Source organism: Amia ocellicauda, chromosome 9 (assembly GCF_036373705.1).
Source record: "Amia ocellicauda isolate fAmiCal2 chromosome 9, fAmiCal2.hap1, whole genome shotgun sequence".
NCBI classification, from domain to species: Eukaryota; Metazoa; Chordata; class Actinopteri; order Amiiformes; family Amiidae; genus Amia; species Amia ocellicauda.
In genome coordinates, this window is record NC_089858.1 from 26,390,985 (window position 1) to 26,403,535 (window position 12,551).

The window sequence follows — 12,551 nt, forward strand, 5'->3', positions numbered from 1 at the left end:
CCCTGGTTCTTGTCTAAAACAACAACAATGATCTGTAATATGCCCTATATTCTGTATGGCTATATGATTGACTATTCAGATCCTATAAAGTCATGTGTATATTCTCAAATCCCCAAGTGCGAGACAGTTCCATGTCTCCTTATTGTTTGCACTGCCCTGTGGTGGTTCCTCTGCTTTCCTTTCTTTTTGTTTGGCCCTTGTTAACATATGAAAGATCCACAGAACCTCTTGTCTACCTTTTCGCCAAGCTGAACAGCCTTGATTTCCATGAAAATGCCCTTCAGTGTCACAATTCCTCTGGTTCCTCTGCTTTATTTTCTGTAGAACGAGCACCCCAAGGATACGTCCAGGAGCGTCACCGTTTTTGTGGCCCTATGGGAAGGGAAAAAACATTTACTGTACTGATGTGTCAGTAGTACAGTATAATATTACAATTTTCAGGCACCTGTGACATGCCAAGGTTAATAACTTTCTTGTGGATTCAATTAGTAACATATCACTTATCTGTGTGAAAAGGCAAAGAGTTTTTAGTTATTATTTTTGTCTGGGAAAAACAGGTTTAAGATTTTAAATATTTAAATTAACTAATTATGTTCTTTGACCCAAAACCTACATTAAATTAATCTTGTGTTGGTCTCAGTTGGATTCAGCTGACACAAATAATTGACATTATCAACATTACTGAGACACAGGCCATTCTTCAAGCATCTGAAATTGCAAGGCTGTTCTTCATGATTCTGATCTACAATGCTGAGCCATTCATTACAGTTACAGTCACATGCTTCACAGTCTGCAAAAGAACGCCTCGAAGGTCACAAAAGGACTGGTTTCAAAGCCTCGGCAGTTGTACTCTTATAAAAATAACAGAACATGTATTGGTCTATTGAAATGATCACGTTCTGAAACCACCTGCTAGTTTCCTTTCAATTGCAACATCAAAATCAATGTAAACTTCGCATGAGTAGGTCGGTGATAAAGTCAACTGTAATCACATCAGCAGGTGCTAAAACACTTGTTTGCAAATATACAATGTTAAGTAAATAGAAGTGAGAGGCTTGTCACTGCTGGACACAGGAGCTGCAGCTGGAGCCTGAGGCTTAGTGTGTTGTCTTGCAGCCTCAGTGTTTCCTTGCTGCTGTGTTCCAGGAGGAGGAGTCGCCCAGCGGGGAGATGAGGAGGGTGGAGAGCTCTCCAGTGCCTCTGAAGAGGGACCGCTCGTTCTCGGAGCACGACATCGCTATGCTGCAGAGCGAGATGACGCTGTCCCACTCTGAGTCAACAAAGCTGTCTGGCCAGGGAGAGCGCCCACGGGCCCTGAGCATGCTGAGCAGCTCGGGGAGCAGCCTGCATCACCGGGGTCAGTAAGAGTCTACAGCTCTTGTGTTTACCCCTCTGTGTACAGACATGGATTTGTGGCTACACTATAGTTTTACAGTGGTTTCGTATTGTTATAATGTAGTTTATTTGCACATAGGACACCAAATACGTAAAAAGCAATGCATGTGACACAAGCTTATAGTTTAATTAAAAACCTCTCTAGTTTTGGCATTTACTCCTAAAAATATCTCTATTCCAAGGGGTTTTCAAGTTACAAATTCCCATATCCTAACATACTTTTCTTTTGCCAAAGTCTGTGCCACACAGTACTGATACGTCATGACCAGGCTGCTTCTGTGAGTCTTTAAGGTAGAGGTTGTGGAGCTTACACAAGCTAACACTTGTGGCATGTGTCCGTGTCTCCCTACAGGGTCTCTACCTGCCCGGGGGCGTCCGAGTTACTCCCCGGGGACGTTCTCTCCGGGCCGAAGCTCCCTCAGCTCTGTTGAAGAGAGGACTGAGGCTGATGGCAGCTCCCCTTTGAGACAGGGCTCCAAACATCAATGGATGGTAACAGTTTTGCTGCATCTGATGATTTTATACAATCAAGTATCAGTATAACTCTGTTCTTAGAGACTGGGTTTGGGTCTAAGTTGAGTTAAGGGCCTCGTTATGTAAGAAGTATAAGAAGACAGGAAGGAGTGTACACATACATAGTCCATGAAAATGACCCTACAGAACCACCAAAATAGCCCCTGATTATTTGGTGTGCCACCCAGCTGTTTACGTATATATTATAAATCAGAGATTGCACTCGACCTTTTGTCATTGTTCTAAATAAATGAATTGAAAATAAACTAATATGTCAAGTGTGATCCCTGATTTATAATATAAGCAGTGGCGTAGATTTAGTGTCAACTATACCTATGGCCTATACCTATGGAGGTGGGCACACATTATCAGGGGCACTATCAAATGTTCTCTCAACATCCCCCCCTAAATCTACACCTATGAAAATAAGAATATGCTTATAGGACAGTGCACCACAAAGTCTGAGTGCAGTGGACCTTTGAATGAAATACCGTCCCAGATGTTTAGCATCAGAGTGTGTGAATGTTTTTTTTTTTTTTTTTTTTTTTTTATCATTCTGTGTTTTTCCTGGCACATAAAAAGCAATAACAATATATATGTATTTTTTGATCAATTTCAAGAAGAATCTCAAGGTAAAAAGTGGTTTATTTGGGCTTCACTGGTTAATGAGAGGAAGATAAACAGCAAAACAGTCCACAAGAAGCAGCTGCAAAGAGTTCATGCAGATTAATTCAATGACATACACAATGCTGTTGCAGGGCTATATAACTCTATATAGAGAGTTATATAACAAAAAATATGCTAACTCCATTGTGAGCAAGCTAAACAGTACAGGGTGCAAAATCTATAATTTAACAGCGCACTCCTTGTTTCAGTTCATCTTCATATGCTGTGAAACGCCCTAACCAAACTTCTTAGAGCAGATGTGCATGTGACTGAGGCATTACATGGGAGGGATTGGGACATGTGGACTCAAATAAAATGCCTGGTGTCAATCCACGCAAATTTGGAATCTAATCTAAAGTCTAATAAAATGAATACACATATAAGGCCTTGTCCGAGGTTATTGCGTGCAGTTGATCCAGAAAGAAACTTACTGAAAGGCTTAAGGTGGCTATATATATATATATATATATATATATATATATATATATATTAGTTAGTATTATTTGTTTCATAATATATACATAATCCCCTCTTATATCATAGCCACCAAGCAGCAAGGTCTCTCCCAGGTAGACATTTCAAGGCAGACAGGGGTTTCCAGATGTGCATGTCTTTCATCTGCTGCAGTAAGTTTCCTTGGCCGACCACTACAGCATTTTTTCACACCTGGCTAAAACTTTTGCACAATACTGTATATATTTATTATAATATAATTTTAATGTCATTTTAATCCTTTAATAAGTAAAGCAACACAATTTGATGTGTTTAAATATCAGCTGCACTTTTGACAAGAATTTACAGCCAGCTCCATTCCTGTCTATCCCAGTGCAGAAACTTAGTTCTGGTGTTTAAGAACAGCTCAAACATGAGTGAGACGGAGGCACACAGGGGAACTGGACTGGAATAGTACTGTGTCACAGTTACTGTGTAACGTGGCACAAGGTCAGTAATTTTCCAGTATAATCCCATTTACATGCAGCACTAACTAGCAGTAACTAGTGTTGTAGCCAGGGACTGTGCTGCTTGGTGTTTCAGCTCACTGCAGAGCTGTGGAATGCTTTTGCATAAAGGCCACTATAAAAAAAACAAATAAGAATTGAACAGGTGATGTTTTTGGTCCAGACAGTTTGTGTGTTAAAGGATATGTCACACCTCTCTTTATGACAGCAGTGTTGCATAACTAAGTAACTAATGTCTGAGACTTCCTTGCTGACAGTGTGATAGTGTTGACATGGAGTGTGGATGTTTTTTTGCTGAAACTGGTTCTACAACTTCTGCCTATGACTTCCTGTAGCTAGACATGTAACCAGGCTTCACAGATATGATAAGGGAGGTTAGATTGTTCATGGTGGTCCCCATAGAAACCTGTATATACTCCTAGGCTTTCATGACAACAGAAATTAAGTTGCCAGATTAGCTCCCCCACACACACACACTCGCTGGTCCAAACCATGGACTCATACTAATACTGTCTGCTGTTTTTCTTTAAAGCATTGTCACTGAGTACATTAACATCAATGTTGCACGCAAAGCAAAGACCAGTCCAACACTTTTTTCCTCCCCATTTTTTGCTGCAACTGTTCTTGTACAGCTGCACGCATCGTTGCCTTTCCTGAGCACACAACAGCTCTTCAAAATACTAGTGATTAAGTAGAGCTGTGACATACAATATGACCACATATTTGACTTCCCAAGCGAGACCAGAAGAGCTATGTTGTGCTAATGCCACTATTATGACTTGAGCATCTTTGCCGTCTGTGTTAAAGTAACACAAGGGGATTGGAAAATGTACAATATTTATTTTATTATTTTATTTTGCTTAAATCTCCTGCTGCTTTCATTTAGATGCACTGCCGTAGGCTAGCATCCTTGTGTTTCAAAACTTTCAATGGCCACGCATGCACTGTAGTTTAATTTAATCTGTAAGCATTTATGAGCAGATATATATACATACATGTATATAATGTGTGTATGTATGTAGAGGGAGACAGAGAGAGTGGGACAGTATATATTGAGACAGTGTTTTCTTTCTGGTTTCTTAGTAAACTGACAAATGATTAACTGACAAATTTCCATTCCTTAGTAATGATTTAAAGACTGTTAATGATGCATAACCTATTTTAGTTCCAGCCCTTTAATGTTATTGTCATTGGCAGCTGAGTCCATTATTCAAACTATTATTGTCCTCTGTGTTTATCTGGAACAGATATGTGCTCCACCTACTTAACCCTTGGTGTAAAAGTCCTGGAATTCTGTGTGGGTGTAAATCCACTCAGAAATCACACAATAAATGAAGTCGAAGACATCTGCACTACTAACCTTATCCAAAGCTTAACCTGGTAAATTTATCGGAGAATGTTTGGCACCTTTCACAGGTGGTTTAGTTTTACAGGGTTTCCTATGGGTTTAACATGCCTTCAATGTGCATTACTTCACTGGATCATGGGAAAGCCATGCTGTCAAATCCCAAATATTTCTAAGGCTTATTAATGCCATAGTGTAATAAAGCACATTGAAGGCAGGTTAAGAAATAGGACACCACTGTAAAACTAAGCTACAACCATGTCAAATGTGCAAAAATCTTAGAGGAAATGTACACAGGTTCACAAACCGCTCGTCACAAAGATGGTGCTGGAGGTGACGTGTGTCTGTCCCCTTCCACAGGAGGAGTTCAGCCACCCAGTGGAGAGCCTCGCCCTCACCATTGAGGAGGTCATCAATGTGCGAAAGGTTCTGGTCAAGGCCGAGATGGAGAAGTTCCTACAGAGCAAGGAGCTCTACAACAACCTGAGGAAAGGCAAGGTGAGAGTACACCCATCGCCTGATGAACTAATGTATGAATAGCACAGGAATAAGACCTGAATAGTTCACTCACTCCCTGGGCCCAACCCTGACTCTAGCACTGTTTTGCATGTGATTAACATCAGAACTCAGTGTTTGTGTTACTCTTGTGTTAGTATTGTATTAATTAGTTATGAATTTGTGACTATTATTGTTAAGTTTGACACTGCTCCGCCCACACACACACAGACACACACACACAGACACACACACATCATAGCAGAATCATCCAGTTTTCCCATAATCCTTCACATTCTAGCATGTGGTTTTGTTTTGTCATCTTGAAGGCCAATGAACCAGTAAGAACAATATGGCATGTTTCTCATTTTTCATTTTTCTTTAACATGCTAGACGCTCCCAGTCCTATTGGTGTGAATCGATTTGCACTTTATTAAAAAAAGGAAAATAGTCGATCAAAAGCTTGATGGTTTAATAGGAATTCAGCCCTGATTTAAAACTAGTCTTGTTTTCTTCCTTCTGGGGTCAGGCTGGGGTTTCCAGTGCTGTGTCTGTTGTGATGTGTGTCACACTGTTTGTGTGACTGTGATTCAGACCTGTGTGTTGTTCTGCCCACTCAGGTGTGCTGCTGCTGTAAAGGGAAGTTCCCACTGTTTTCCTGGCCTTCCACCTGCCTTCTGTGTAAAAGGTGAGACACCCAGACAATTCAAGACTTCAGCTGGGAAACAAACTGCTTTATTTACCAGCTTAAATATATAGACAGGCTGGCCTTTTGAAAACACATACCCACTTCAATTAAATTACAGTTTTATATCTGTTTATGCATGTCTGCCATTTTCATGTATTTTTGGGATGTGATCCAATCTGGCAGGAGTGATTGCTATTAAGAGAAACGCTGCTAATTACTAAGTGGGAGTGTTGGTGTGATTGAGCCTCTCTTAGGGTGATATCTTTTAGATGTATTTATTTTATTTGGTGACATATGGAATGTAAATTGGATTCATTTTATGTATAATGTAAAACAGATGGATAAATCAAGTACATAATGAGATAATTAATACAAAATCAAAAAATGCACAGTAATATGTTCATCTAATACCCAAGAAGATCCAAACAGTCACCTATACATGTATTTCCATTGGACTCCAGTGTGAACAGTTAATCAGTGTGGGATCATATCACAGTACCATTAGCCTGCTCCAATATCACTGAGCATCCCATTATAGTGTGGACCATTATAATGTAAACCCATCATTGACCAACCACTACAGCACGGTCTAAACAGCACCAGCTCTTAAAACTGCATCCCCATCACCATGCCACCCATTACTGTGCAGATAACTACAGTAATGTTACAGTGTTGCATACAGGAAGAAGTGTGCGACACAGTAGCACCCTCTCCTGTGCATTTTGGTTATAACACTCAGTGCATTTAGTACCTTCACCTTAGATGGCCTGGCATCAAAAACAAAGTATGATTTATTTATTTGTGACTGTATCCTAAGAGGTTTCAAAGGGTTACAATTAAAACTAGAATGCTAAAGTTCCTGGAGAAACTTTGTCTGCATGTGAAAGTATGTTTGTGTATAATAAGCAGTATGTTTCAGTGTACATGTAGTAGTGTACTACAGTATAAGATACTACAGTATAGTATAGTATAAAAGTGTAAAATGGTATAAAACAGTGTATTATAGTGTTTTTTTGTATTGTAGTAATATTGATAATACTTCACAAAGTAATTCAGTATACAACACTGTACAATAGTATGTGTTGTAAAACTAGTATATTACAAGGTACTACAGTATTCATTAGTGTACCATAGTATGTCACAGTGTACTACAGTATAACTGTACTATAGTATATCACAAGCTACTGTAGTATAATAGTGTTTTATGGTATAATAAAGTATAATACAGTATGAGTTGTACTGCTTTAGTAATTACTATAATGCATCACAAGGTAATACAGTATACTATAGTATAAGACACTACCATAGTATTTGTTGTAGAACTGTAGTATTTGTTATACTATACTATAGTACATGACAAGGTACTACAGTATACTATCAGTCATCTGTTTAGGTTGCATTTATTATTATTCACTATGAAAAAATGATATTGTGAAATGTTATGGGGCGCTATATGAAGTTGTATGATATTATTATCATTATTATTAAGTTGGCCTTTGTCAGTATGACAAACATATTGAAAAATATGAAATACTATGCAGGTTAATATAATTGTAACCACTCAGCAGAAGTATAATAATTTTGAATGGGAGCATCATTCATAAAAGTATGTAAAAGTATGCAGCTTAGTAATTGTATATGGCAGGCACGTTCATATTTTTAGTGATAGTATGTAAGTTAGTGTAAGTAAATGTAAGTTGTTATTAGTAGTAGTAGTAGTAGTAGGAATGGAAGTAGTAGCAATAGTTGTTGTAAATAATATTAATCGCAAAGTTAGAAAAAGAGATTGAATAGAGGCCAGTTTAAATGTATTAACACGTAGTGTCAGTACTTATAGAGTGCAAATTGTCAGAGGAGACATGCTTTATGTTGAACACGTTTAATGTGCTTTAAAATACCATTACTATTACTGGCACTTTAAGGCAGTGCAGATTGGGAAGGGGTGTGTGATTTAATTAGGATGTGAAAAGGCATTTGTTTGCAGCACATGTAGTCGGTTAGCAATACAATTAATATATATGGGATTCATTAAAATCAATGACGTAAAATAAGGTACACTATGTAAAAAAGTGCAGTATATTATGCATATACTGTGTGTATATGCATACACACATATATATATATATATATATATATATATATATATATATATATATATATATAATGTGTGTGTGTGTCATGGAAAAGGAATAAGATACTAAAATAATGCAGCTATATAAATGCTACCTGGTTGTTGTTGTGCTTAATGACACCATCCCATACTGCATGGTATTTTGGTCTTTTCTTACCTCTTATTGTCTTTCTCTGTGGCTCTTCCCTCACAGATCAGTGTGTGGATCCTGCAGTGTGAAGGTAAGATAAACGTAAAACATTTGCTTATGACTGAGAATGGTATCTGTGTGCATCTCTTGTTTCATCACTATCACAGGGCAACTCATTTAAATGGATAGCTGAGGCAAATTTCTATTAAACAATCTACACCCCCCTGGTCAGGTCGATCGTATAGAATCTCTACAGCTTTTCCAGGCTGAATCAATGTTAATCAAACTCCAAAAAAAAATACATACCACTAATCAACAAATGTCTGGATTTGCACTTTAAAATATGTCTGGCGGTGTCTTTATCCCCCTCCCATACTGGAGACGATAGCAGAGCCACTGTCTGGACTCTTGCCTGTGAATAAGCTGAGAGGTAGTTAGCACAGATAGCCTCTATGCCAAAGATACCTTTTATGATGCTGCACATGCATCTAATCCACCACTGGATACTTAATAAACCAGCTGACCCAGAACTAACGACCAAGCTTGTGCACATAAGAAAATAAAATGCAATAAAAACTCATTTGAAAATTGCCAACATATATAATAAAATAACTTTTCACTGCAGCAAGGCAGTGATCGTAGGCTGTCAGTATCAATATAAAGTTACGGGCTCTGGACGCCGTGCCGAGTCAGTGCAGGAGCTTTTATAAGGATTACACTTAAACTGAGTGCTATATGTCTACAATGCAGACAACCGATTGATGCATTTGAATACACCGCGGGGAGAAATGTACGTTCCAATTAGTGGTGCAGAGCCGAGGCAGAAAGGAACTTTCATTGTAGTCCTTTCTGAGTCAATGAAGGCTTTAGTCTTTCTCTGAGTTGTTCGTGCAGACACATCTCCACTTTATATCCCTTATGTGGGTTTTCCCTGGTAAAGTTACCATGTGATGGTTAAGGTTCATATTTTATACTGTAGTTGTACCACTGTTTAACAGATGTATCCTATAGGCTAAGACTTCAACATGCGTTCACTGGGCATTACTACACTGGAATACCTTGCTTTACCTTGATACATTTTGCCAAGGCATGTTTAGTATGGTAGACCATTTATTAGAAACAATGTGAAGTAATGCACAGTGAAGTTAAAGCTATAGGAAACCACTGTGGTACAACCATAGTAAACAACATTTTCAAAATGCACAATTCCTATGGTAAATTTGCCTAAGAGTTAGCCCGGATGATCGTACTTTCAATGTAGTCAAAGGTTGCAGGCTGTAACTCAATCTTTGCTGGGGCACATCAGGCAGTTTCATGCAGTATATATGCATCACTGCAGTGGCTGTATGTGTCAGTGCAATGGTGTGTGTTGTGCAGATGAAGATCCCGTCCAAGAAGCCGGCCCACATCCCTGTGTACACCGTGGGCTTCGAGAGCAGCAGCAGCAGCAGCAACGCCCGGAAAAGCGAAGTCTTTCAGTACGTCCCCTCGCCTGTCTCTGTGCACTGCTGCCCTCACGACAGCCTGCCACTGCACTGCAAAGCCAATACCACGGCTTTGTATGAATGCTGTGCCCCCTGCATTTATACAGCTTACAGGATAACAAACGAGACCTCACACCTTTCCAGCTTATATCATTCCTGAACCATAATATGTATGGTAGTGGAATGAAATACTCACAACAAATTAATATATTTTGCCAATTACAAAAAACTTTCCCAGCTCTGAAGTCAGTATGATGCAGTCATACCTTTGTCTTTTTGGTGATTGCCGGCCTTTGGCTCAACCAGTAAATGGATTGCAATCATGACTTTTCAGATTGTATTTCATATAAATTCTCTATTTACCGATTTCTTTTTGTTTTTGCTTGGAGTAGGTTGTATATAACACATTAATTCCTACTTTAAAGTGTCATGACTGCAAGCTTTAAAGCAACAGAATGTGAAAAGTGTGAGAGGATCTGCAAACTTTTACAAGGCACTGAATAGGTATATATACTTGTAAAGTTTACTTTAACTTTTAATTCTGTGTATTTTGATTTGTGAATATTGTTTAATCTTGAATGGAGTTATACATGTCATTTTACAATGTTTTGACCACATCCCCCAGAGTGCACATATTTGCTTTTCCACAGCGTCATCTTGTTCTGTGTTTATTTTATTGCAATTTTGCCACAACGAAATGTGATTGTCTGGGATTGTGCCTCCCACAGTCCCCCAGCCTTAGTAGACTCTGCTTCGATCAGGAGGACACCCCATAATGGTCTCTCGTGTCCCTCTCCCTCCCCCAGGTCCCTGCGCAGCCTCACGCGGCGCTCTGTGGAGGAGGAGTTCCCTCACCTCTATGCCAATGGCTGCAGCCTGAAGGACATCTGCTCTGAATGCACCAAGTTTGTGGGCGACGTCATCACCTCGAGCCGCAAGAGCCTGGACATCCTGAACAACACGCCCAAAAAAGCCCAGTCAGTCCGGGCACCCCCAGGGAGGAGTGCCAAGTACAAATAAACCTCTGCCTTTTTCGCTTCACCCGCCAAACCCCACTCCCCTCCTCCTTAATAAAGGAAACCCAACAAAACAATTGTGTACAGAATCAAACCTCAGTGTTTCTCTGTTGGCATGACATGACTTCCAGTATTGCCCCACTTCCGGATTTCTCTGCGTAATATTTACGGCTGTTATCTGCACAAGTTCCCGCTCCTCGGATGAGATCCCTTTCTCCCAGATGCCCTGATTATTGTTAATTTTTTTTGTGTGGAAAGCTTCTTGATTTGATTTTACCACAATAAAAGGAAAAAAAAAAAAAAAAAAAAGACTAAAGGTTTTCTGGGGAAACACTTTGCTGGGGATGTATCGGAGTCTGCCTTACCTGAATAAGTGCTGCTTACGTTACAAGAGGATGAGCCAAAGGGAATACTGTGGGAATAATGTGGGCATCACACCACTGACAAAGAGCACAGGCATGAAGGGGAGAAAATGACTGGACCATTTGGGCCTTAAAGGCAGAAGAGGACTTCCCTCACAGTTCATTTTATTATTATTTTTATTATTATTATTTTGCACACCAAATGCACCGGCCATAAAGAAAGGTGAATTGAAGGCTTTTCTCTCTCTGTCTCTCTCTCTCTCTGTCTTTGATCTGGAGGATGTATCATCCAAGTTCTACATTGTTTACTCACAGATGCTAGTCTCCCGCCCAGTCTGGGAGTTAATTTAGACACTCTCAGCGACTCACCCCCACCTGCTTCAGAGGAAAAGGATATTTACTAAGAAATACCACAACAAAAGAAACAAACAGACTCAACAATGCTGGCAGGGCAGCACTATTCCCTCGACGCTTTACAGAAAGCCAAATATTGCTGCACTGCTAGGGTTCCAGACAATACTAATGGCTGCTTTGCTGTGATTAAATTCTGCAAAACAAATGTGAACCAGAAACAAAATATCCAGATGCTCTTTGGCTTATTTGTTTTTCTTAGTTTTTATTCTGTCACGGAGTGCTTCTTTCAATCCACAGTAAAGGACAGTTGTGTCTTAACTCTGTATGTGAGGAAAATGAATCTTATATCTGCTCTTATTTTGGTCAGAACACAATGTACCAAAAACCAAACAATCGATCTCAACTGAGATTGTGGATTACAGAATGTAAGAATAGGTATTTAACTGGCTGACTCTGTTTTAATGTCAGCCTTTATTTTGCAACCTTGGCTGTTCTAATTTATTCATAATTTTGGATCACTGTTCCTTTCCGCGGGTGGATGTGGCTTTCCGAGTCTGTGGTCAGGTGTTGTGTGTGGCTCTTTTCCACTGCAAGGGCTAGAGATCGCCGTGCTTTTGGGAAAGTGCACCAGGCTTTTTCAGTGTGTCAGAGTCTGCTTGGCTGGCTTCAGAAATATGATGGTGCCAAGACCTTTTTTTTCCTCTCTCTCTCTCTCTGAAAGGACCTTGTAAACATTCAATAAATCTACGCTGCAATAAAAATGCTTGGTTTGACAGTGATTTTATTTACCTTAGGGAAGAACAGTTCATATAATATACAATATGCCCCACTTTTTCTCACATTTTCACTGTGATACACATTAATGTACCACACCATTTAGAAAAACACTTCCCATAAACATGCATATGCTTTTAAATAAATAAATTTGATTTTTGTATAATTCTTCGTTTCTTTTTTTAATTTCAAGTTCACCACAAAATCTCTTCCCTTGGTAGATATGCACCTCTAGATTT

The 12,551-nt window shown here is 39.3% G+C and overlaps 1 protein-coding gene across 5 annotated transcripts in view; it reads left to right on the plus strand.

Moving 5' to 3' along the window:
- spire2 (spire-type actin nucleation factor 2) overlaps window positions 1-12,309 on the plus strand; it is a 42,043-nt gene extending 29,734 nt beyond the window's left edge. For 3 of the 5 annotated variants that reach the window (XM_066713918.1, XM_066713916.1, XM_066713920.1), the window contains 7 exons: window positions 1,117-1,357; window positions 1,748-1,887; window positions 5,239-5,376; window positions 5,994-6,061; window positions 8,386-8,413; window positions 9,700-9,800; window positions 10,613-12,309. In XM_066713918.1, coding sequence (XP_066570015.1) covers window positions 1,117-1,357; window positions 1,748-1,887; window positions 5,239-5,376; window positions 5,994-6,061; window positions 8,386-8,413; window positions 9,700-9,800; window positions 10,613-10,826 — 930 coding nt within the window. In that variant the 3' untranslated portion in view covers window positions 10,827-12,309. The remainder of the gene's footprint in view (window positions 1-1,116; window positions 1,358-1,747; window positions 1,888-5,238; window positions 5,377-5,993; window positions 6,062-8,385; window positions 8,414-9,699; window positions 9,801-10,612) is intronic. The other 2 variants (XM_066713917.1, XM_066713919.1) reach the window with 2 other exon arrangements.
- Window positions 12,310-12,551: the final 242 nt, after the last annotated feature.